General features: G+C 35.1%; 1 protein-coding gene and 1 pseudogene across 5 annotated transcripts in view; one reads left to right on the top strand and one right to left on the bottom strand.

The window, feature by feature from the left end:
* Nucleotides 1-26,456, top strand: part of SENP7 (SUMO specific peptidase 7) — a 175,075-nt gene that overhangs the window by 115,002 nt on the left and 33,617 nt on the right. For all 5 annotated transcript variants that reach the window (XM_049858319.1, XM_049858317.1, XM_049858316.1 and 2 more), the window contains 10 exons: nucleotides 448-566; nucleotides 3,683-3,867; nucleotides 4,653-4,992; nucleotides 5,864-6,021; nucleotides 8,985-9,122; nucleotides 15,129-15,162; nucleotides 19,743-19,922; nucleotides 21,148-21,410; nucleotides 23,002-23,135; nucleotides 24,353-24,469. In XM_049858319.1, the coding sequence (XP_049714276.1) occupies nucleotides 448-566; nucleotides 3,683-3,867; nucleotides 4,653-4,992; nucleotides 5,864-6,021; nucleotides 8,985-9,122; nucleotides 15,129-15,162; nucleotides 19,743-19,922; nucleotides 21,148-21,410; nucleotides 23,002-23,135; nucleotides 24,353-24,469 (1,668 nt within the window). The remainder of the gene's footprint in view (nucleotides 1-447; nucleotides 567-3,682; nucleotides 3,868-4,652; nucleotides 4,993-5,863; nucleotides 6,022-8,984; nucleotides 9,123-15,128; nucleotides 15,163-19,742; nucleotides 19,923-21,147; nucleotides 21,411-23,001; nucleotides 23,136-24,352; nucleotides 24,470-26,456) is intronic.
* LOC126061702 (40S ribosomal protein S25-like) lies at nucleotides 11,891-12,304 on the bottom strand (annotated as a pseudogene).

Genomic DNA, 26,456 nt, shown 5'->3' with positions numbered 1-26,456 from the left:
TTTACCATATCCCAAACTTTTTACTTAACCTTCGTATATGAACCATGTTTGAAATGTATTGACAATTAGTTTTGGCTTATAATTGTTTGATTTACACATGGGTACACATTTGGTTTTCGTGGAATTTTACCTCCTAAACCTCTTTGACTCATTTAGTAGTATTACCTTTGCTTGATTTGCATGCACATAGTCCTACAGTATGAATTTCCTAAGTTTCCCCCCCCCCACCAAAGACGTGGGGAATGTAATGGTATAAAAAAGACGAGGAATTACTTTTCAAATTTCAGTTTAATAAACTTTCTACTGCCCAGATCATATATTGTGCCATGTGGGAATGTACTGTATCTATTGGGTTTTTATCTTTTTGTTGTTGTTGAATATGCCATTTAACTTCTATATCAATTTGGGCCTTAAAAGAATTGAGTATAATATAATTCTGTTTTGCAGGGTTTCACAGTCAAGTAAGACAGTAAATAACAACTCTGCACAGCAGGCTGTACACACTAAAGAAAAGCAAAGAGATGATGATGGCATTTCTCTTGTAATGCCTGATACTCAGCCTAAAGGTTTGTGTACCTTAGAAAACGGTTGAAATTTGAATTTTTGCATAATATATTTCCAATAATTTTAAAATTAAATAAGCTCATTCCATCTTACATTTAAAAGATATATCAAAGTAAAGGGAGATTATTTAGCAACACAAAAAAGTTGCTAAAGTTATTGTATACTATAGTATCCATTTCTTGATTTATTTACCAATTCTAAAAGTTAAATTGGAATATTATCTTTTTTTGTGGGTGTCGGGAGAGTATATCTGTAAATTTATAATGTTTAGCTGTTTCTGAGTGCTGTCTGTCTAAAAATTGATATTACTGCTCACTGGATTATTATTATTAGCTTCCCACTGACAATCCTCCTGCTATGAAATACATTCTTTATCATTAGAATTTCTCTCAAGTCTGAGAGGATGCCAAAACAAGCAGATTTAGAGGTAAATACATTCCGGACATGGGGAAATTGTTTGTAGGCCTCCTTGCATGTAGGGTTATTGAATTGACTGCTCCTTTTTGTCTGTCTATTAAGATTTTCAATAAAATATATTACCAAAATTTGTACCAAAGCTATTTACTACATTCGTCATTTGTGAAATTGACGTGTCCAAGGGTCTCTTAGGTTATGATAGCTTCAAACTAGTAGGGGTATTTTGTTTTTCGAATAATGATTTTGTAAGTATTCGTATGTATTCCAAAGAAAAGAAGGTCCTTTAATGACATAATGCGAAATTCTTTGCCTTCTTTTAGGACACAACTACTTACAAATTTTTTTAGTAACTTTTTACATAAAAGGCAAAAAGTTAAAAGGAAACTATTAACTGTAATGTATGTAAGAAACCAGCTAAAACTCTTAGGAAGGCAGTCTTTAGAGAAAGCAGTATGACTCTTAGAGAAGAAATTTCAATTGCTCACTAAGTACTGTCTGCATAAACAGATAGTTTCTTACGAATTGTTCTTTTCCCAGAAATAATTATCTTTAATTAGCAAATAAAAATTTAAGTATATAAGTGGCCTCAGTACAGATACTATCAAGATAACGTGTGATTCTCACATTCCGTTTCTTCCTTGGCACAGTAAGAATAGTTGAATGAAAAGCCTCTCATGTGTGCCCACAAGTGTTACCTAAACAGTCACAGTGGAGTTTTAGAGATGCAACAGTGAAAAGTTTGTGACCAAGGAAACATTTTATAGTCTTTGAGTATCCCTGACGGTCTTCACAGTAAAGTGCTTTTAAGAAAATTCACTCTCAAAACTTTGTTGAAGCTCATAATGTCTGCTTTCCTGTAGATAATAGTGTCGGATGTCAGTTGTCTAACATAAATCCATAAACAAATGGGAATTCTGAATTAAACCCCAGGTATACCACTCTTTTGTAGTACATTAAGTGTGCCTTGTGAAATTTGCTTTTACCAAAATAATACATTGAAAATATTTAATAATATTTTGCTTACAGGATTTTGTCACCTCTTTTGTATGTATTTGGGCAGGTGGAGCCCTGTTTTTACTCTGTCTGGCTCTATATGCTAAGATTACCCTGTTTCTCACGAGACAGGCTTTGCTGATGTGCAAATAGTAAATTGCTTGAAGGAAAACTCCTGTGTAATAGAGTTTTTCTCAAGCCCCTTTCCAGTCATCATCTTTTTGCTATACTTTTCTGGTTAGAGATTGTAATTTGGTAAAGTATTTATGTGTAGAAATTGTATTTGACTTCCTTTACATTTACAGTTTCACAAATAAAATTTAATGTGCCTTTCAACCAGTGGTGTTGATGATTTATGGGGAGTTTATTTTCTTGGGGGAAGAGTAAAGAGTGTTTTCTTTGGAAATTAAAAGGCTGTTGACTGCCTTGGAGTTTTCTTGCCCTCACCTGCCTTTTCGAGCATTGGCAAAGATATATTACCATAAATGCTAGTTTTTAGGAATCTCTGAAGCTAGAGTTAGGTGCAGGAATGGCTTGAAGAGAGGACACTTGGGGTTGGAGAACTTTCGGTTAGTGGAGGGAGAGGTTAGTCCAGCCAGTGTCAGATCAGTTATAAGTTACGATTTCAAGAAAGCTGTTTCGTGACTTGCTGCGTGTAGTCTTTGAGTTGGTGCTTATATGGTATGAATTCAGAAAGCAAAATAATTCAGGATAACAAGTTACTTAAATAGACTCATTTGAAAGGTAATTTTGGACAGAGCCTATATTTGATAACTGATATACTAAGCGTTCTTAATAATAATTGACATGGTTTTTAAAATGATGCTTTGTAGACTTAAAAAGGGAGCACTTCCTTCTCTGTACGGTAGCTTATTGGAGCCTTAAAGAGACAGGGCCTTGATTATTAAAAAGAAACTGAAGCAAATTGATAACCTTGTGAATGATCATATATCACAGTCAACTGCTGGGGAAGGGTGTTGTGGCTCCTTTTTAAAAAGCGTTGATAAATACTCTTTCAATATATAGTCCCTTTCCAGTAACATCCCCCCCAAAAAACAAAAAACAGTTGCAGTGGGGTTGATTCCAACTCATTGCAACCTCCTGTGTTTCAGAGTAGAACTGCACTCCATAGGGTTTTCAATGGCAGTGATCTTTTGTAAAAAAAGGTCACCAGGCCTTTCTTCCAAGGCACCTATGGGTGGATTTGAACTTCCAACTTTTCCATTAGGAGTGGAGTGCTTAACTGTTTGTGTCACCATGGACTTGTCCTACTAAGATAAAGAAATTACGTAAAACTTACATTTTAAAAAGACAGAACTAATTTGTAAAATCCCAATGAATTATCAAAACAACATTTTGTTAAGACATGAATATTCCAAATTTTGTTATGACTTTAAAAATATTGCAATCAAATGCAGTTACAGCAAAAGGAATAAATACCTGCTTTGCTTTGGCTATGAAAGAATACTGTTTTTATATGTTTTCTTACCTCAGACTTACTGTACAATGAATGCTTACTTCATGTATACAGTTTTCAGTAGACTGTCCTTTTACACTGACCAGTTCCAGTGTGAGAGTTAACAGTGGACTTCTGTTTGAACAAGCTTTGGAAGTAGGATAGCAGTTTTGACGATGTTTCTTCAAACTCCTCTAAAAGGGACTCTTTTGCTACTTTTTGGCCATATTTACGCGTCTTTTGTTTTTTAAGACTTTAATAGTGGAAGTAGAGGTTGTGATCATCTTGAAGAGGGTACCAGAAACAAGAATGATACATATTCTGAGTCAAAAGTGGAACCCACTGTAATTTCCAGGAAGACAAAGAAAAGGCTTAGAAGTAATGTGTCTGACTCCCATAGTTCTGCTTGTTCTCTGGATGCGTCGGCAGAACAGACGGTAAGTAGAGCTGTTTAGACATCATAGGACGTAATTGGTCCTGCGGTAGAAATGAGTTGACTTTGGCCAAATAATGTTCTTCCAGCTTTCTGCTTTTACTATCACATACTTTTTATCAGGAGTAATTTACTTGCCAGATTATTTAAGCTTCTGTTTATCTGGAGGCGAGGGGATTTTTTGTAAATAAAGAATATGTACATTACCCATTTTCAAAGGTATTAATTAACAACAAAACTAGTAAAAATACAACCTTGATCCTTTGATTCAGAAGGCACCTCAGGACCTCGCAGTGCCTTTGGGTCATAATTACAAAGACAGTAATAGAGATGTTGAAGGAAATGGTTGATTTTCATAGTTTTTAATATTGTTATCCTCTTAAGTTTTAAATTTTTTGCTTTTGTGTTACTAAGGTAGTTGGTCACATGGCCTTGTTACTTTTGCAGAATAAAAATGTGAAAAAAATCCTGTCATTCTAAAGTTGACTTAGATCTCAGGAGTTTCTTCTCTGAACCACTTCTAAAGATGGGCATTCCCCGAACCCCCCATTCTTTATAGAAATATTTAGGCATCGGATTTAGTAGACCAAACCCTACCCTTTTATATTTGGGAGACACTGGGAAGCATAATGTAGTATAGTTGTACATTTTTCTATTTATGTAGTTATAGAAATGATATGATATTTTAAATTTTATATCATTTTTATGAGTTTAAAGCTTAAAAAATTGTTTTAAGGAAGCCACATTTGAAAAATGCTACTTTTTTTCTGTATACTTACTTATGTTCAGAAAGAACAAGAAAATGACTCAACAGTACGCACTGAGTTTGAAAAGTCAAGTGAAAAGTATCATCAGGACCCAAAACTGCTTGAAGAAATTACACCCGAACCTTTAGGAAGTGGCTTTACTAAACTGTCTCCGCTCAGTGGTCAGGAGTTGGCTTTGAGTGCTGCCCCCAAAAGCGCCTCTGACTGTTCAGCCTCTGGAACGTTTGAGAGCTCTGCTTCCAGTGATGCTGTGGGGACTTCTCCCCTAGCTGAAAGGAGTGAGAGTGAGTCAAATACGATCGAAAAGCCTCTGCGAAGTGGACATAGTGAAGGGAACCAGTCGTTGATCTCTGCTGAACCAAGTAAGTGATAGGAGGATTATGAAGGCACTTCATTTTCTCTTCTTAGTCATTTTTTTTCTCCTCATGAACAGATTTTGCTAAAGTAATAAGCTGCTTGTGGCATCAATATGAAATATATTAATTTTAGAAAAAATGTCTTAGAGTTTTGAGGCTTCCTTCATGAATCTTGTAATATTGATTTAGGTAAACAAATATAGTACTTGGAAGAAGAGAAGGTAATTTTTTTTAGATTAGTGAATTGTAATCAATCTCATTAGTAGTTTTAAAAAAGATTCTGTAGCAGTTTTTAAAAGGACTATCCATTGTTATTTTTTGCTGAAGCTGGAATACAGAGAGTTTAAATGCTATTTAATTATTATTATTAATTTTGATCTAATTAATTTTTTGAGTAGTCAGTACAGTCATATGGTACAGAAACTTTAAAAGATTCTTAATGATGTTCAGTGAATAATATCCTACAACTTCCCCTAACCATCCATTTCCTTTCCCTTGAAGCAACTAATGTAACAGCATTTAAAGTGCAGTTGAGAGTGCAGTTTACATTGTTCAATTTAGAGCTTGTTCCTAAAGTCTCCTGGCTTTACCCATCTTTAAACATCTTCACCCTCCAGAAGCTAAAGTTGCAGGTAACTGCTAAATAATAGCACTGATGGGGAAACTAATACATAACTATAGGGAAACCAGAATATAAAAAAAATATATAGCTAGTTTAAATCAGATAATGAGTGATAGGCCAGTTTCTAAAAGTTTTTACTTCTTTTTATGGTTAAATTTAATGGAATTATAAAAGATACAGCATATTAATTAGGGAGTTCTCTTTTTGATATTTGATTATCGTGACACATTTAAAAAGTACATTTGTCCTTTTTAGTTGTTGTTTCCAGTGATGAAGAAGGACCTGTTGAACATAAAAGTTCAGAAATTCTTAAATTACAACCTAAGCAAGACAACGAGATCGTTAATGAAAATGAGAGAACTTGTGAATCAGCAATGTCGGAACTACCTTTGATTACATGTGAATCTGTGCAGGTAATTTATTTCTGCCTTGTCACAGATTAACAGTGAACTGTACACTGGTACTTGTTCTGTCAAGCAGAGAATTGTAATAAAAATTATAAATTTTCTCAGTTTGAGTTTTGAGACAAGTTTCATGTTAGCTTGAGGGAAGTATGTAATTATTTTTGAAGTGAAAGTGTTATGATTATATTATTTTTTCTGGTTATTTATCTGTTTTCAATCTAAATGTTTTATGGCTTGAATTTTTTTCTTTTTTTTATGGTTCTCATTGAACATTTAACTATTGGATCAAAACATTTTTTAGAATAAAATGCGGTTTTCCAATATTTATCTGTATGGTCTTGCAGCACCATGACTCCTTGGGATTATTCGTTTTCCTCGTATACCATTAAGGTAGCACGATACTAGAAGAAAGAACATGCCTTCTGGAGCTATATAGACCTGCTTTCAAATCCTGACTGCCATTTAGGCAAGTCACTTTTTTAAGCTTGAGCTTCCTCATATGTTAAATGATAATAACGTCTACCTCACAGGATTATTTTGAGTATTAAATGAAATAACATATGAAAGTGTTGATGACTGAGAAACTTATCAAGTTTGCTAAGTTCTTTCTTCCTTCTAATAAAAAAAAAAAAACAGACTAGTAAATGGAAGTGTCTTTTGATTTAATGTTTGCCAGTTTTGTTTTTGATACTGTGCTTTGAAGAGTATAGCTCTAAAGTAAGGTTCAAGTCATTTATTGTCAGTATTGTTTTATACTGTCTGCTTCTGATTATATTATTTTTAAAGAAATTATTACCAGTGATCACCAGTGCAGAATTGTCATAAACTTATGTTAGTGTGTTTTTGAATAATCTTAGATGCTTTTATTCTCTAGAGTACCATGAAGAGTTTGGTCAGGTTTATGAAGACAGTTTGGTGGTCTGATTATCATTTCATGGGTGTTTCTTATACATTTAATACTCCACGCAGAGATCACCTCAGCAGCTGTGTTCTGAATTATACTAAAATGTAACTATTCTTGCCATCTTGGCCTACTTGATGGCCTATTCCAGTTGTCAAGTCGACCCCAACGCATGTCAACCCTGTGTGTGTCAGAATAGAACTGTGCTACATGGGGTTTTCAGTGGCTGATTTTTTGGAAGTGAATTGCCAGGTCTTTCTTCGGAAGTGCCTCTGGGTGGACTCAAACCTCCAACCTTTTGGTTAGTAGCCAACCACGTTAAGCATTAACAGTTGGTGCCACCCAGGAATTCCACTTGATGGCTCAGTTGTGTATATAATTAAAACAGTGTCATTGTTTATAATGAGTGCAGACTTCTAGATGAATTATAGTTGCCTTGGCAGCACATAGGCTGATACCTATACCCGTTGCTTTTGAGTCAAATCCTACTCATAGCAACCCTATAGGACAGAGTAAACTGCCCCATAGGGTTCCTGAGGCTGTAAGTCTACAGAAGCAGATTGCCCCATCTTTCTCTCGAAGAGCAGCTGGTGGATTACAACCACTGACCTTTTGGTTAGCAGTTGAGGGCTTAACCAGTGCTCCACCAGGGCTCCTTTATAAGCTGATCATACACTGTAAAATGATCAAATTACAAGAAAATAACAGTTCTTGTAGAATTGACAGGGTAGGATCACAACCAAACAGCAAATACTGTGGAGACCTACCAAGATCTGTAAGGCAGAATACTACAATGTCTCCCTGCCTTCCCTTGTTTCTGCTTTTAAATGAAGTTAGAGAAATACAGGTTGGTTATTTTTAGGAGACAGTCTTTACAACATGAGGGGCCCAATAAATTCTCTCCTTTCATCACTAAGAAAAAAATTCAGTTGTTTGTCTGACTGTAGCTATCTGTAGTGGATTTGATCCTCCGTTTTTAGTTTTTTTTAGTTAGGGAATAAAAAGACTAGTACAGCAAGCAACAAAAAATGAGAATGATAAATTCTTTTAAGAAGGTAATTGGCATTGTGAGCTGGATGAAAAATAAGTATTATATATGTTTCAAATGAAGATGGATTATATTTGCTAGAGACAGAAGGAGAGCAAGCACACATGCATAATGACTGCTTTAGTGGTAATCTCTCTGGTTATTTGTGATGTTAAAGAGGGATAATGTGCAAAGGCTAGGCAAATGAGCTTCTGAAAAAAGTTATCTGAAAGCAGTGTAAAATTCAGAAGCTGGGAAACAGCTGCTGCTAATCCCTGGTAGTCTGTTGTGATTTAAAAGCAGAGTTATGTCATTGAGTGAAAGTGGTATGGTTTTTGAAGTTTTAGGCACCTGGGAGCTGCTTCTGTTTGGCTGTCTTTGGACATAGAACATAAAGTAAAGCATATAGATTTAGTAGAACAGAAGTTCTTAGGTACTTATATCCTTTCATTTTTCGTTGTAATAGTGCAATAGCAAGACAGTCATCTCGGGTTATGGAAGCAGTCTTACGTGGTTGAAATAGTTCTTGACCAGGAGACAGAAAACCTGGGTTTGCATCTTAGCTTTGCTTTTATCAACTGCATGATCTTTGGCAAGCCATTTATCCAGTCTAAATATTGATTAACTTATTTATGAAATGGAAAAAAAAACTACTGCATAGAGTAGTTGTGAAGATTAAAAGAGATATTTAAAAGCTCATTTTAAAGTAAAATGCTGTGTAAATTTCTTTTGAGTTAAAAAATGAATAAAACCTATTAAAAATATTAAATTTGAAATTATGGCTTTGATATGAAGGAGGATATATTTCTGGAGCTTAGGCTTATGAAATTAATTTTTGGATTGGACTGTTCAGAGCAGTTTTCTCAAGGTGAATCATATATTTTTTAAGAAAAAAAATCTAGATAAGTGTATCTTCACAGTAACAGTATAAAATCCTTTACAAATTCATTAATAGTAATTTAGAAACTCTTTTTACTTTGAAGACCATTTCCAGTATTTATGTATACTTAGGGCTATATGCATTTTATGTTTATTCCTTGCCAGGCCCCCTCTGAATTATATCCGGTCATGGAAAAAGTTTCCTGTATTACGCCTGGCAATGCGATGGATCTACAACTGGATTTTATGTTTACTTCTGTTTATATCGGTAAAATAAAAGGAGCATCTAAAGGCTGTGTTACAGTAAGTATGTTTTCTTTTTTAAGTCTTTGATTTTAGATTTGCAGTTTTTTGTTTTTTTTTAAGTAAAATAGCTAATAGGATTGAGGTTAATTTTATATGGGACACTTGGGATATATTAAAAGTCATTATACCTACTGTGAAATGTATCATTTCCCTTCTTCCCCCTGTAAAATTATATCTCTAATTTCTGAATAATCTAATGGAGGTCATCTATGAAAAAAATGTGTAATATTGATATTTCTTTTGGCTTTAAAAATTATTTGGTGGTAAGTTTTTATTCAGGTTGCAATTGTAAGCACAAAGGAAAAAAAAATTCTCATTTTGCTGATTTAAATTATCGTAAACTGTTGATGTTAGTTGCCATTAAGCTGATTCTGACTCATGATGAGCCCATGTGTGCAGAGTAGAACTGTTCTGTAGGGTTTTCAAGGCTGTGCTTTTGGAAGAAGATCGCCAGGCCTGTCTTCCAAGGCACTTCTGGGTAGATTCAAACTGCCAACTTTCAGCTAGTAGTCGAGCACTTAACTGTTTGTGCCGCTGAGTTCTCCACGCTTATAAATTTGTCGTTTAGGGACTTAAAGGAACTGATCCTAATCTATTTTTCTACTTTTTTCCCCAGTATTCTCCATCCCATACTATATCCTGAAGCCAGACTAGATTTTACTCGGCTCTCAGTATTTTCTCACCATTTCTGCCTGTTAAAATTCTAATCATCTTTTGGGGCTTGTCTGAAATACTACTGCCTCTTCCAGGAAGCCTTTTCAGTCCCTCCTTTCCAGTCGAAATTAACTTCTCCCGTTTCTGTGTGCTTATAACACTTTTTTTTTTTTTTAACTTTTTTGTTACTTACAGCACTTTGATTGTTTATCTTTTATAAGATACATTGTGTTCCATTTTGTAATTACTTATATTCTTGCCTAAACCTCTTCATTAGACTTTAAGCTTCTTATAATGAAATCATGCTTATTCACTTGTGTACCTTCAATAAATGGCCACAACCTAGGAAGGCAGTTACGGCTGCTTGTTTGATTGTACAGACTGTGAAATATGATGGCAAAACACATAGGTAATCTCCAATTTATACCTAGGTTATTTTCTAGATGTTTTATTAATATTTCGCTGTGTTAAGGATAAGGCATGGGTTATAAAAATAGAAAGACATAGTCTTTGCTTTCAAGGAATTTGTGTTCTAATAGAAGAGGTAGACACGTACTTTCATTGTTGATGTTAGGTGCTGTCAAGTGACCCCGTGTGACAGAGTAGAACTGCCCCACAGGGTCTTCCAGGCTGTTATCTTTATGGGAGCAAATTGCCAGATCTGTCTATCAGAGAGCCACTGGGTGAGTTCCACTACCAACCTTTTGGTTAAAAGCCAAGCGCTGACTCATAGTGATCCTATAGGACAGAGTAGAAACTGCCCCATAGGGTTTCCAAGGAGTGGCTGGTGCATTTGAACTGCCAGCCTTTTGGTTGACAGCCAGACGCTTAACCATTCCACCACCAGGGCTCCTTGTATTTATTTTACATTATGGTAAATATACAATAGAACTATGTACAAGAAGGGTGCATATGGTAATGGGTACCCATATCTTTCCAGAGGAATCAGGAATCTCTTCACAAAGAAGACAGCACATGATTTAAAACACAAAGTAGATGTTTACTTGATGTCCGTGCAGGCGAGAGCCTAATCCCAGTAGAGTAAGCATGTCCAAATCCTGGCAAATTCTGGAAGATACAAACAATGCTAGCTTGTGATACAGTAAAAATTGAGTTGATTGAAAGCATCAGAACAAGTTGTTTAATATTCTTTGGTCACTGGTTTTCAAATATTAATGGTTTTGGCATGCCTAGGGGCAATCCTACAATTCTCTGTTTAAGAAATATCAGAATTTCTCTTTTTAGAATTTTTTCCCCGTTTTGCTTTTTTATTTTAAATTCAGTGTTAGCCAATTATTTCTTTTGAGGTCTTTGTAATGATGGAGAGTTGGATAGCCTAAATATATGATAATAAGTGATTAGCCAAGGGGGAAAATCCAACATAAATATTAAACATTAGAATTTTTTGAATTAATTGATAAATTAATTATGTTATTACACAGTCGGGTGAGCTTTTTATGGGCAAAAACCAAAACCAAACTGAAAGCTACAAATGAATAAAGGAACAATGTAAAGAACACCCATGATCTTGCTTACCTAGAGACAAGTGCTGCTAATTCTATGGTGTATATCATTCCATATTCTTATGTGTATATGTATCAAAATATATATACACACACACGTACCACACATACGTACATACATGTATTTTAAACAAAAAGGATATTATACATACTGTTTTGAAGCTTACCATCATTTTATTAATTCATCTGTTTATTCTCGAGTACTTGGATTGTCCTTAACAGTTCCCTGTTGTTTGACATTTACGTTGTCTCAACATTTTTCTATTACAAATAATGGGGGACTGTACATATTCGGTAAATGTTACAAAGTAGCCCTTAAAATTTATTGTCATGATTGTTGGATCGTTTCTTATAATTAAAATAAAAAACGAGTGTTTGTAAGAAAGTGGTTTAATAAATCAGAGTTAGTAACGTGTATATGCATGTGATTGAAGGCTGAGAGGAATACTACAAAAATGATAACTGTTAGGATGAGAGCATAATCACTTTTAAAAATTAAAAAATTATAATGAGTAATATGAAAAAGGAAAACAGGTGAAAGTTTTGAAGAATTTATTTCAAAAACCTCTCTCTCTCTATATTTTTGATTTAATAAAGCTTTAGTTTCCAACATATACGGTTGGCTGGACCTGTTGTTGCTTCTTCGCCGGCTGGAACATCGCCACCCTTGAGGTTTCTGGTGTAAATTACTTGAGCTCTGTGTTTTGCAACCAGCTTAAGAAGTCCATTGCTAAGCAGCTCCTGAAGGGCAGCCCTGGCCAGAGAACCTCCAATCTTCAGTCTCTCAGAGGCAGTAGCTGAGGATATAAGCTTATAGTTGGAAACTTCCTTACAGAGTTTGTCATATGTGGCTTTGTCAAACAAGACCAGGTTATTGAGCTTGTCTGGAACTTTGCCTTTGGATCACTTCGTCTTTTTGGCCTTGCCCCCACATTTTTTCACTGGGTCTTTGTCTTTCTTGGCCGACTTTCCGGCGTCTTTCTTCTTGTCCTCAGATGGCATCTCGAAGCTCAGAGAGCAGCTACTACAACTGCAGCCTTGCTGAGATGTCGGACAAAACAAACAAAAAAGCTGTATATATCATGAACTGTGTCTGTGTGTGTGGTGTATGTATACACACACACACACAGACACAGTTCGTGATGTTCTGTCACTTAGAAATTAAAAGAGCTCTTTTTAGGTGGGTAAATAGAGAATTAAACCTGGTCATTCTCTAAATATTTACAGAGTGACTACTATGTGTTAAACATTGTAGACACTGTTCTCACGCTCATGATAGTTAAAATTTAGGTGAACTAGAAAATATCTACCGGGGAAACTACATGAATTAGAGCCATTTTCCTATAGCTGAATATTTAAGTGTAATTTTTTTTTTTTAGTGTAGAGAAGGCTGCATTAGATATGAATATTTTCTTTTTTAAAATCTCTACTTTGTTGATAGTAGGAAAAGATGTTTATTAAGTATATAGTATGTTCAGAGAACTACAGTGGCTACTGTAAGAAGGTATAAAATAGCTCTTACAGTCAGCTTTATTCTTAAGTTTAAACAAGAGTGTTATGATTTCAGAGAACTGAAGTTACCTTACAAAACTCCAAACTCAATGCCATTAAGTCTGACCCATAGTGACCCTCTAGGACAAAGTAGAACTGCCCCAAAGAATTTCTGAGGCTGTGCATGTTATGGAACAGACTGCCACATCTTTCTCCCATGAAGTGGCTGGTGGGTTCGAACTGTTGACCTTTTGGTTAGCAACTGAGTGCTTTAACCACTGTGCTACCACGGCTCCTTAACTGCCACAAAAACTTTTTTTTTTTTTTACTTTAACTGGTGGTTAAATTTTTGTTGGGAATAGGGTTTTACCTTGAGAGAGGTAATATGTTGGCTTAGTCATCCTACAAAGGTGTAAATGAATATCAGACCCTTGCCAAGCAGCAAGGTTTGAATAGACAAGAGCACTTGAGGGTGGGAGAGCAAGGGACGAGTATAGGAACTTGAGGCTAGGGACATGATGAGGTGCTGTTTCTACTTCATGATTTTGTCTTGGTTGGCGTTATAACTATATGTTGTAGTAATGGCTGTATAAAAATCTCCAAAGGAAACACCTTTTGTATTCATTTTCTGGGACTAATTATTTACATTTGCTGAGACATATTTTATGAGATTAAAGAACCAGTGAAATACATCAGAAAGAATTTGGCAAGGGAAGATATATGTGGCACTTACTTGAAAATGACTGAATGATAAGGTTTATTTGACTAAATTGAGCTAGATAAGTAAAATTGTTAATCAGATGCTAGTGTCTAATACTAATAGCCCCCTTGATTCTTGAGCAGGCATGGTTCTCAGCACTTTATATACATCATCTCTTTTAAAACTTAGAACAACCCTACCTGTATAGATGTGGAAGCTAAAGCTGAGAGAGGCTCAGTAAGTGACCTAAGCTTACCCATTTACTATTTGTGTAAGTTTTAGAGACAATAGAGGCGGGATTTGAAACCTGAGCTCATGATTTTAATTGATATGCATTATGGCTCAAATTTTGCTTTAGTGACTGACTTACACTATTGGAATATGAGTTTTTTATTTCTGAAACTACAGTATGAAATAAATTGGTAAAATACATGAAGTCAAATAAACCTATGATTTCACTGAACATTCTTTGCTACTTAATGTGGATCTCTGTGGTGGTTAGTTTAGGTACCCATACACCAGGGCCATTTGGTTTGGTTTTGTATTTTCAGATTATTCTTTTGATATGTTCAACAATTTCATAAATGTGTTGATCAAAAGAGAGACTTAAACAAAGAACTAAATAAATAGGCACAAATTCATTTGGCACTAATGGAAAAATAAACTTCAAAGCACAAGCCTGTTTTAGGTAGCACATGTAAAAGACTCTGCTAGTTGCTTATTTTAAAAGCAACACATAAAGCAAGGCTTAAAGAAGAGTAGAAAGAGTAAGAACCTTGCTGTATCCTTAGTCAGAAGGGAATTCATGACATGAAACAAAGAAAAGATGAATGCTAGGGGTGAAAGTGCTGGCAGTGCTCACCTAACAGTTCTCCAGGGTGTTCTCCAGGGCGTTCTGGCTTCTGGACATACGTTATGTTCTCATTTTCACAAGGGCATCACTGTTGTGGAGTTGGATATGTTACACCTTTGTAGCCGTTTGGCCTTAACTGATTCTTCTAGTCCTGATTTTATGTGGTAAAGGCAACCTATTGATTGTAGTTGGACTCACCAGGTGATTTTTCTGTAGAAACAGAATGGTCGTGCCAGGTGGGACACAAATTCAGCCTTTTTGACAGTTTTAATTTCTCATTATAAAGAACATAGAACATGTGGCTGTACACTGGCATTTTGGCTTGTTTAGCATCTCATGGAGTCTTGGTTATTGTGAGGTCATCCCTAAGAGAATGTTCACTTTTGCTGAGCTATCATCTTCTCAGTCTGCCAAGCCAAGACTCAAACCCTACTTTATGGTATATTTACCAAAGTCAGTGCTTCCTTGAAGACTCTTGGCAGACTTCAGGCTATAGTCTCATTTTGTCTTACTTGTTCTTTAAATCTTCAGGAAACATTAACACACACACACACACACCAAGTATCACTGGTTTTTATGAATGAATGTATTGAAAATCAAATTTCTTGTACAGAATTCTTAAACTTTTATAACACTAAGTCTTTACAGTGAAACATTTTCTTTTATTGGTAAAAGGGCTTGAGCAGTTTTAGTATAAACTTAGAATATGTACTTGTGGTTTGAAAAAGAAAGAAAATTTCTTGAGTAGTAACTAATTTTGTGCTTTTATATTTTCCTTCAAGTTCACGACAAAGTACATTAAGATTCCATTTCAAGGTAAGCTATCATTGTCTTTATGACCTCTTTTCACTGCGATTTTGAGTATAAAATAAATGATCAGCAAAAAATTTGAAATGCTTTGTCAACGTTTTCTGTAATTTTTTTTTCTGTATAGACTTTAAGTGAAATAGTAATTTTTTTTCTGTATAGACTTTAAGTGAAACTAAAGCAGTTTAATGACAAGCTTGAGATTAACTTAGCTTTTTTTTTAAATTTTTTTAAGCAGCTTTAAAAGGAGTTAAGATGTTTTAAAATACTGAAAATAGTATTGTGTTGTTTTAATGACTTCAAGTTAAATAATACTAAGGGAACTCATGGTGATTTCTTGGCATTAACAGAAATAAAGTTTAGATAGAAAGGAAGAATATTTCTGGTATATAAAAATGAGAACCTTAGGGAGAGAAGTATAATGTAAAAATGTTTTTGTAGAGAAGAGAGATTTTTATGTGATTTCATATTGAATAGGTAGACAGCAAAGTGTACCTGCAACTCAGACCCATTTTGTCAGTCCCTCTCTCCCCTAAAATCCTTTCAGAATAAATAATGACACTATGGGGGAGGGGGGGAAGGCAATAGAAGATAGTCTCTTTAGAGAATGTATTGTGAAAAGAATGAGGAAGAAAAAAATGTACACAGCATTTCAGATATGAACTAGGGAAGAGGAAGCTTCTGTGGCAGTTCTAGAGATGTCATCAAAGTGACTTTAATTGAACTCACAGATACCCATGTGTAGAAAACCAGAACTGTACATTATGGTAATGAATCTAATAATTAGGAGACCACCATATATAGTAAGAATATATAAGGCCCAGAATAAATACATCGATAGTCCTAATTAGGAAGTTTTAGTAAATTGTGAAGGAATACTACTATAACATTAGTTATTTAGAAGAAATAAATAAAGGCCTGTGATTTTGAAAGGCAATAATGATTTTAGAAAAGATAGTGCCATCATTTATAATTGAAGTCCTGGGTAACAGAGTGAGCTGCCCTCAAATTCTTATGATATAAACCTCAACTTTTTATATTTTAGGTTTTCTTAATTAATATTCATATTTTGTTTCAAATATTACTTACTTAAAAAATTTTGATCTGATAAGAGTTTTTCTTTTTTTTTAGGCCTTAAAAAGCAGAAATTTATTGTCTCACTGTTCTGGAGGCTATAAGTTCGAATCAGGGTATTGGCCGCCGTGTTGATTTCTCTTTGAGGGCTCTGAGAGAGAAACTGTTGCATACTAACTTCTGGTGGCTCCCATCAGTCCCTGGCATTCCCTGGCTTGTAAATGCATCTTCACATGACGTCTTCCCCCTGTGATGCCACATAATTTTGAAAAGACAACTTCCATTAGAAATCATGGGAAAATACTCTTTTCAGTGGTAGTGAATTTATAATTTTGTAATGGAAGTCAACAGGAAAATATTAGTCTTTTTTCCCCAAATCCTGTCTATGATAAGTGTCCATATGAAAAAATCTTTTAAAAACAAGATATGCATATAAAAGGTTTTTTTTGTAGATGGGAACCTAAGGGTCCAAATATTTATTCTTTCTCCATAGCAGCTGAGAAAAAAATGGTTTTTGCATATTTATGTTGTATTTGGCTGTTAGTAATAGTGGCTTGAAGAAAATAGAAGTATTTTTCCCTTCACATTGAAGAACTCCAGAGGTAGGCTGAATAGGGCTGATATGATGTCTTACTGGCCATTAGGGGCCCAGGCTCATCTGTTTTTTTTTTAAAGTGTCATCCCTGATGCAGGGCTTTCATCCTCAGGTTTGTCTCACGGTCCCATCATCACGTTTATGTCCCAGGCAGAAAGTAGGAAGTAGGGTAAGCAGTAAAAAGGGCACATGCCACCTGCCTCTCACCCTTTTGAAGTGCCTTCCTGGAAGTCAATGCCACCTCACCTCTTCTTCCATTTTATTATCTAGAACTTAGTCATCTGGCCGCACATTTATTTGCAAAAGAAGCTAGGAAGTTTTTTTCTTTTTTAAGCTTGGTATATTGCTGTCCTGAATAAATGTAGGGTTTTGTTACTAAGGAAGAAGATGGAATGAAAAGTGGGTAAGCAGTTCCCACTTTCAGATCTGCCATAGCTGTGTACAGAAAAACCGCATATTGGGGAAGAAGTTGGTAATGAGGTAATTTCTCTTCAAGATGGTGCTAAATCTCCTTTTTTAAGGGAAACTTTTTATTTTATTTTTTCATTTTTTTAAAAAATTGTGATACAAGTGAAAGTTTACAGAGCAAATTAGCTTCTTATTTAACAATTAATACACAAGTTGTTTTGTGACATTGGTTGCCAACCCTGTAATGTGTCAACAATCTCCCCTTCTCAGCCTCGGGTTCCCCGTTTCCATTTGTCCAGTTTTCCTGTCCCTTCCTGCCTTCTGGTCTTTGCCTTTGGGCTGGTGTGCCCATTAGTCTCATATACGTGATTGAACTACAAAGCACGTCCCTCACATATGTTATTGTTGGCCCTGTAGACCTGTCTAATCTTTGGCTGAAGGGGAACCTCAGGAGTGACTTCAGTACTGAGTTAAAAGGGTGTGCAGGGGCCATACTCTCAGATTTCTCCAGCCTCTGGCAGACCAGCAAGGCTGGTCTTTTTTTGTGTGTGTATATGTGTGAATTTGAATTTTTTTTTCCTACTGTTCTGTCTGGGACCCTGTAATATGATCCTTGCCGGAGCAGTCAGTGGTGGAAACCAGGCACCATCTAGTTGTTCTGGGCTCAGTCCGGTGGAGGTTGTGGTAGTTGTAGTCCATTAGTCCTTTGGATTAATCTTTCTAAAGGAGACTTTTTTTTCCAATTTTTATTGTGCTCTAAGTGAAAGTTTACAAAATAAGTCAGTCTCATACAAAAATTTATATACACCTTGCTATATACTTCTAGTTGCTCTCCCCTAATGAGACAGCACACTCCTACCCTCCACTCTCTGTTTTCGTGTCCATTCAGCCAGTTTCTGACCCCCTCTGCCCTCTCATCTCCTCTCTAGACAGGAACTGCCCACATAGTCTCATATGTCTTACTTGATTCAAGAAGTTCACTACTCACCAGCATCATTTTCTATCCCATGGTCCAGTCCAGTCCGTCTGAAGAGTTGGCTTTGGGAATGGTTCTTGTCCTGGGCTAACAGAAGGTCTGGGCACCGTGACCTCCAAGGTCCTTCTAGTCTCAGTCAGACCATTAAGTCTGGTCTTTTTATGAGAATTTGAGGTCTGCACCCCGCAGCTCTCCTGCTCACTCAGGGTTTTTCTGTTGTGTTCCTTGTCAGGGCAGTCACTGACTAAAAGAGACTTTTTAAGTAGTTTTCTTAAAGAAAAATTCGCTTCCATATTAAAAGTCTGGAACAGTTGGGTTAGTAAATAATTGTGTAGATCTCACAGATATAGTATTGAATATGTCTGTGGGGCTGTGAGCTGCATGAGGAAGAATTGCTGAGAAGCTTTGCTGAGGGTTCTCACCCCTCCTTAATTGGTTAGTTTTTGCAGCCAGTTTCAGTGACAGTTTTCAGAATGGGGTGTTAGGTTGTGAAGAATAGAACGGCTGGCTCAGGAACATTAAAGATGGCTGGTAAATGAAATGTTTGAATGCCCATTTTAAAATGTTTTTCTGATTTTAGTGTTCACATGAATCACCTCAGGATCTTGTTACACTAAAGACTCTGATTCAGTAGGTCTGAGGTGGGGCCTGAGGTTCTGCATTTCTGCAGGCTCTGAGAGTGTCACTGGCATGAGGACTACACTCTGAATAGCAAGGCGCCAGGAGATGAGAATACTAAGAGATTTGTTACCCAGTATTTGTATTCTTTGTATTCTTGGCTCAGCTGCTTTCTTAAAGTTGGTCCAGATGACCTCAGGACTTCTTTAAGCCAGTGTCCATATGTCTTTGCAGTTTAAAAAACTAGTGATTTCCCTAGCTTATTATGAAGGAGAAAGACTGATAATTCAGAGTGATTGCCTGAGAAGTAAAATCTGGAAGAATTTTAGAAGAAATTGTTTCTTAGACTGTTCAGAACCTTGTCTTGTTCTTGAGAATCTTTTGTTTTTTTATCATGGAGTGCAGATATTTTGGGAGAAGAAGGGAAGTAATTTATTAGAAAGATAGAAATTGGTTTATGGTAATGTTTGGAGTCTTGATTTATAGCATTGACCAGGGAAGAAATACCTTGTTTTCTAAGTTACATTATGATTAGTTTTCTGCATTGGTAAGCTGTAGCCTCCCTCTACACATTTTTGCTAGTGATATCAGAGTGCATAGTGAGAAATCTCTCTGGGCAAGATTTTTATGCTACTGAATTTATTTAATCTCAAATTTCCCTTTCCTGGTTATAACTGAAATCATATAGTATAAAAGGCTGAATTCCTAAATTTAATTATTATTTAATAAACATTTAGCCCTTCATAATTGTAATTGATATATATATATTTTTTACTCTAATAGTATTGCTTGGAGTTCTTCAGCTAAGTTTAGGGGGCTGGGAATATATTTCTAAAACACTTTGCTATAATCCTTCATGAAAAATACAGTGTATCAAAGAACTGTCAGTTGTCATAAGTTATCTTTTGTTTGTTTCAGTGTCCCTCAATGAGGTGTCATTGCTAGTGGATACCATGTATTTGAAGAGGTTTGGGTTATGGAGAAGTAAGGATGACGACCATAGTAAAAGGAGTCATACCATCCTCTTCCTCTGGGTGTCTTCAAATTATCTTCAGGAGATTCAGACTCAATTAGAAAATTCTGTATTAAGCCAGCAATGTAAGTGTAAAATGATTTCAGACTTTCAGGATAACCTGAGAAATCTGTGAATAAAGCAGTTTTCTTTTAAAATAATAGGATATAGTCATTTCATTGAATTAAAAATAATTTTATTCCTTAATATTATATAAAACAAATTATTGTATTCACAGTAATTTCTCCTGATAGTTTTATTCAACCAAAGGAAATTATTTAAAAGTAAAAGCAATACCTTATATAACTTTTAGTCAGTTGCTATCTTTTGCTACCTTATTATAAGTGTCTTGGTCTTGTTTCATAATGAGCTGTGGCAGAGGTAATTAGTGGCAAGGTTAAATAAAATATAGAAGTCTTTACCTTCAACATTTCCTATTGCTTATTTTAAAAAAGAAAAAAGCTTAGTTTATGTACACATCATTCCTGTAAGACTGGGTTGCACACCTTTCTGTGTGCCCCCGTAACGTGTATATATGCATTTGGAGAGATTTCCCAACTTTTTTTAGTTTCAGACTCCTAAAAGAATCTGGTTTAAAAAAAAAAAAAAATTTTTTTTTTTTTTTTTGGAAGTGGATAAATCAAATTAGTAAGGTTCATTCTTATCTCTTTGACCTCCCAACCTTCTTCCCCCTACTCCCTTGAGTATTAGAGATGTTAATTGGTGAACTAAATTTTATACCTGTAAATTTAATTGTTTCCGTGTCCTAATTACTTACAAGTTCATTAGAAAAATTCATGATTAAGTAGTAAAGATTGGGTAAACATAATAAGCCATATATAATCATTATTAGGGTAGAAGGAGAGAATGTTTTTTGAGACCATTGTTGAAATGGTTGGTGAAAGGAAATGATTTTGAAGGAGATGTATGATTGGATGCTTTCTTAATTGATAAATTTGATATATGGAGAAGGCTAGAAAAAATTATTAACTGCTTAATTTTCACTCATTTGTTCATTTATGTATTCATAACAAATGTTTGCAGATCACCTACTAAATGCCACGCACTGGAAATGCGGCAGTCAATAGCCATTGTAGTGTTTCCGTTCTCCTGTAGTAGAGTATCAAAACTCGTGAGTTTTAGTTCTAGACTATTAATGACCTACTGTGTGATTTTAATTTGCCTGGGTTATTACATAACATATAAAATACTTTGTTCGCTTTTATACCAACCTTACTGTTAGTAAATAATTCATTGTTTTAATTATATCCTTGAAAAATAGTACTAAATATTGTTTTTTTTCTTTTATAGCAAAATCTAGCGAATTCATTTTCCTTGAGCTACACAATCCTATTTCACAAAGAGAAGAATTGAAATTGAAAGATATTATGACAGAAATAAGTACGACCAGTGGAAAATTAGACCTGTCTTATCCATTGTCCTGGGTTCAGGCATTTCCTTTGTTTCAGAGCCTCTCTTCAAAAGAAAGTTCTTTTATTCATTATTACTGCGCTTCGACTTGTTCCTTACCTACTGCTGCTGTTGAAGAAATGAAGGTGAAATCAGTGTCTCAGGTTAGCATATGATTAGTTTGTAGGGGTGTTGGGTAAAAATTCTTTGATTGAAATTGGGCTGATTTCAGAAGGCTTCATTGTATTGAAAGAGTGCAGGAACCAGTCTGAAAGAGCCCCCAGTGCCAAACGAAGCTGGAACGGTTTGATCAACAAAATCAGTATTGATAGTATGAGATTATAGCTAAAGAATAAAATATCCATAAGTCTGTGCTGATGTACGTAGATAACCGAATGAATGAATAATAAATGGAAGATAAGGAATAATTCTTCCTTAGAGAAAAATTTCAATTAATAAATATGAAAGGAATGAGGGAAATTTAAAATCACCATTAGAACACCATAGTAATAATTGTTACAGGCAAGATCCATCAATGAATGCTAAAATTAATGGGTGAAAATTTAAGGAGCAATAGAATATTTGCATAGTCTCAAAGCATTTCCTCTAAAATGTTAATTACAAAAGGAAAAATAATAAATTTACAGTGGAGAAATCACGCAGACACCACCTTAATCAAGGGATCAAAGTAAACATCACCAGCAACAAGATGTATAAACATGATGTACCCCCTGAGAAGGGTATGCCACTCCTGTGGTATTCTGCACAGTAATTCATAGCCTCAGTCTAATCATGAGAAAAACCAGAGAAATTCACTTCACTTGTAAAGTAACTGAACAGTACTCTTCAAAAGTATCATGGCTGTGGTCCTAGGTTACTAATGGTCAGGGAATTATATAGGATCCTAGAACAGAAAAAGGATATTACTAGAAAAACAGTGAAAGTCTATACTTAGTAGTAGTATACCAATGTTAATTTCTTAGTTTTGATAATCGCACTATGGTGTACAAGATGGTAACATTAGGGGAAGCTGGGTAAAAGTTTATTTTGTGCAACTCTTCTTTAAGTCTAAAATTATCCTGAAACGATAGTAAGTTAAAAAATACTATTTTTATAGGAAGTTGGTAGCATACATGTAGCTTGTATATCTATGTCACATACCTATAGGAAGAAAAGTAAAAAGTGTTTATTAAGTTTCCCCTACATACATGTTTTAACGGGCCTGTAGAAAGTCACTTTAGTGGAGGATGAGGCATAAAGACTTCACCACTCTTTTGTGCATATTGTTGCAAAAATTGTGTATAGTTATTATATATACAACTTTATATCTGGCTTTTCCGTTTAATAACAAAATATGAACTTATGTTATTATAAAGACTCAGCCTCTGAATTGAAAATTTTATTTTTACCTACTATTATCTCTTTTGTTCATTTTGAACTGCAGAGGTTTCAAATTCTTTTTTAGTTTATAGAGCCCAGAGCTGGGAATAATACTCCAAATTAAACATTGACCATTTTGTGTACAGTATCTTCTGATCAAAAGTGTTATTTTAGCTTGATTGTATCTTACTTTTTTTTTTTTTTAATATCTTACTTTCTAGAAATTCTGAAGGTATAGATATAACTCACTAGTATGGATTTTAGTCCCAGCATTTTTTCTTACAAGTCTAGGTTTTGACTTTGTGCTTTTGAGAGTTAATATGCTTGTATTTATATATGTATAAGGAGACCTTTTTCCTTGTCATTATCTGTCAGTCCTCAAACACAGACGCAGCCAGACCTACCTACACCTTCCTACAGAAGCAAAGTAGTGGTTGCTACTCACTTTCTATTACATCTAATCCAGATGAAGAATGGCGAGAAGTCAGGCACACTGGACCTGTTCAGAAGTATGTACTGTGCCATATCCTGTTTGTAATAGAAATTTTTATCCATATTGCTGCTTTTTAGTTCACGTTTTGAAATGTGTTGATCTTACTTTCATTCTGACAGTAAGTCTTTGAAAAATTTTATGTATGAGAAAGCTAAAAAAAAGCTTTACTAAGAAATAATAGGTATCATTTCATTCAGTTTTGCATTTCCACTGGCAGAGGATTTCCCTACATCTTCACCAACATTTGTTATTATTTTTTTTTTATCTTAGTCATCCTAGTGAGAGTGAAATGGTATCTCATTGTAGTTTTGATTTGCATCTTTCCAATGGCTAATGACATTGAGCATCTTTTCATATGTTTGGCAGCCATTTGAATGTCCTCTTCAGTGAAATGTTTATTCATATCCTTTGCCCTTTTTATGATTGGGTTGTTTGTCTTTTTATTGTTATCAAAATTTTATATGTATTTTGGTTATTAGATTCTGGTTGGAGGTGTGGTTTCTGAAGATACTCTTTCAGTCGGTAGCTTGTCTTTTCACTTTTTTTGTAAAGTCTTTTGATGAACAGAAGTTTTTAATTTTTATGAGGTCCCATTTATTTATTTTGCCTTTTGCTGTTTGCCCTTTTCTATTATAATTATCCACGGTTAAAAGCTAGGTCCGACAGCATTGGACCTAGCATTTCTTCGAAGAATTTACTTCCTGCATTTTCTTCCAAGAATTTTATAGTTTTAGTTTTCGCATTTAGCTCCTTAATCCATTTTGAATTTGTTTTTCATTTCATCAGCTTGTAAGTTAATTTGTGCGGAAGAGACACGTCCTCAATGGTATTGTAAGTGATTGTGATACGTAGTTAATCGATGAGGCACATATTGAGATTAGCCTACGTGGGAAGGTTTGGAAGGGGAAAGGTGATATTCAGTGAGAACATCGTTGAGATTGGCCTATGTGGGGAGGTTTGGAAGGGAAAAGGTAGTATTCAGTTAGAACGTCATTGAGATTAACCTACGTGGGAAGGTTTGGAAGGGAAAAGGTGATATTCAGTGAGAACGTCATTAGTAGCTTGTGGAAATAAAGGACGTAAAATGTAATTGCTGTATCCCGTCAAACATTTTTTATTCTCCAGATTTTAGTTATAGAATACTACTGTTCTGTTATTGTTCCATATAATAATTTTCTTTTACACTAGAATTTTCCATACCAATGTATTTTAACCGTAATATTACTTTTTAAGGCTAATTGTATACCCGCCACCACCTACTAAAGGGGGATTAGGAGTAACTAATGAAGATCTGGAGTGCTTAGAAGAAGGAGAATTTCTTAATGATGTGATCATTGATTTCTATCTTAAGTAAGTACAGTGATAAATCATCCTCTCATTTGTTCTACAGGTTTTGCTCTTAAACAGCCATACCTCTGAGATAGTTTTACACTAAAAAAAAACCCCGTGCCGTCGAGTCGATTCCGACTCATAGCAGCCCTGTAGTACAGAGTAGAACTGCCGAATAGAGTTTCCGAGGAGTGCCTGCCTTTTTCAGATTCAGAAAATTTTTACTTACCAGAATTTTCCAGAGTTGACTAATTCAGTTGCATTTCTTTACTTCTCATAGATACTGTATACTTCAGAAATGCTACTGTTTTTGTGTGTGTGTGTTTTGTTTGTTTCTGACTTATACTTTTACTACTGTCATCACTGTAGTGAAGGAAGTACTAACAAATTCCTTTGGGAACAGAAAAGAAACAATTCTTCAGTTATCTCTTGTACCTTTAAAGGCAATATAAGAGTTAACTGTCCTTTGAAAAGTCCATGTCAGTTTCAACTCTTTGTATACCCAAGCTGAAGGAGTAGATATGAAGGTGCTTATAACTTTTACACAAAGGAAATTTGTTTCTAACCCTCATATTAATATTCCTAGACCTACATTTCCAACATATGCTGGATATATCTTCTAATTATTTCATTGACCCTTCCCAAACCAAATGTATCATCATTTTACCTAAGCCCTGTTAATTTACTAATACTACATTTTTTCCAGTCACTTAGCTCAAAATCTCACCTGACGATTTACTCTTTATCTCAAATATTGTAGATTTAATCTCTAGACATTTGATTTGGGTCTTTTTATATCTTCCACATCTCTAACTTTTTGAATATATGGAATACAATTATAGTAACTGTTTAATGTCATTTTCTGCTTATTCTAACGTATGTTTCAGTTCTGGGTCAATTTCAATTGCCTGATTTTTATCTTTATTATGACATTATGACTTTTTTTTTTTTGCTTCTTTGCATGTCTGATGATTTTTAAAATAGTTTTGCTTATTTTGTTTTTGAGAATATACACAGCAAAACACACCAATTCAACAATTTCTACACATACAGTCCAGTGACACTGATTACATTCTTCAGGTTGTGCAACCATTGTCATCCTCCTTTTCTGTGTTGTCCCTCCCCATGAACATGAACTCAGTGCCCCCTAAGGTTCCTACCTAATCTTTTGAGTTGATGTGGTCAATTTCATCCCTTATAGAAAGTTCTTAAAAGAGCTTAGTACTAAAAGTAGACATTTTTTACTGTTTAAGCTAAACGGTATGAATTACACCTCAACATAAAGAAAACAGAAATCCTGACAACTGGACCAATAAGCAACATCATGATAAACGGGGAAAAGGTTAAAGTTGTCAAGGGTTTCATTTAATTGGTTCCACAATTAACACTCATGGAGGCATCAGTCAGGAAATCAAAAGACACATCTCATTGGTCAAATCTGCTGAAAAAGACCTCTTTAAAGTGTTGAAAAGCAGAATGTCACCTTGAAGGCTAAGGTGTGCCTGACCCAAATCATGGTATTTTCAGTCACATGATATGCATGCAAAAGTTGGACAGTGAATAAATAGACTGATACCTTTGAATTATGGTGTTGGTGAAGAATATTGAAAACACATGGACTGCCAAAAGGATGAACAACTCCGTCTTGGAAGAAGTACAACCAGAATGCTCCTTAGAAGCAAGGATAGCAAGACTACGTCTTACATACTTTGACATGTTGTCAGGAAGGATCAGTCCCTGGAGAAGGGCATCATGCTTGGCAAAGTAGGGGGTCAGCAAAAATGAGAAAGACCCTCAACGAAATGGATTGACAGAGTGACTGCAACAATGGTCTCAAGCATAACAATGATTGTGAGCATGGTGCAGGACCAGGGAGTGCTTTGTCCTGTGGTATATAGTGTCACTATGAGTTGGAACTGACTTGATGACACCTGACAATAAAAGCACTGTTTGGTTTTAAGGAGACTTCAGGGGATATTTTTGGTTTAAGGATTCAAGATTATCTCAG

This window comes from Elephas maximus, chromosome 18 (genome assembly GCF_024166365.1).
Source record: "Elephas maximus indicus isolate mEleMax1 chromosome 18, mEleMax1 primary haplotype, whole genome shotgun sequence".
Lineage (NCBI taxonomy): Eukaryota > Metazoa > Chordata > Mammalia > Proboscidea > Elephantidae > Elephas > Elephas maximus.
This window is presented reverse-complemented; position numbering and strand designations above follow the sequence as displayed.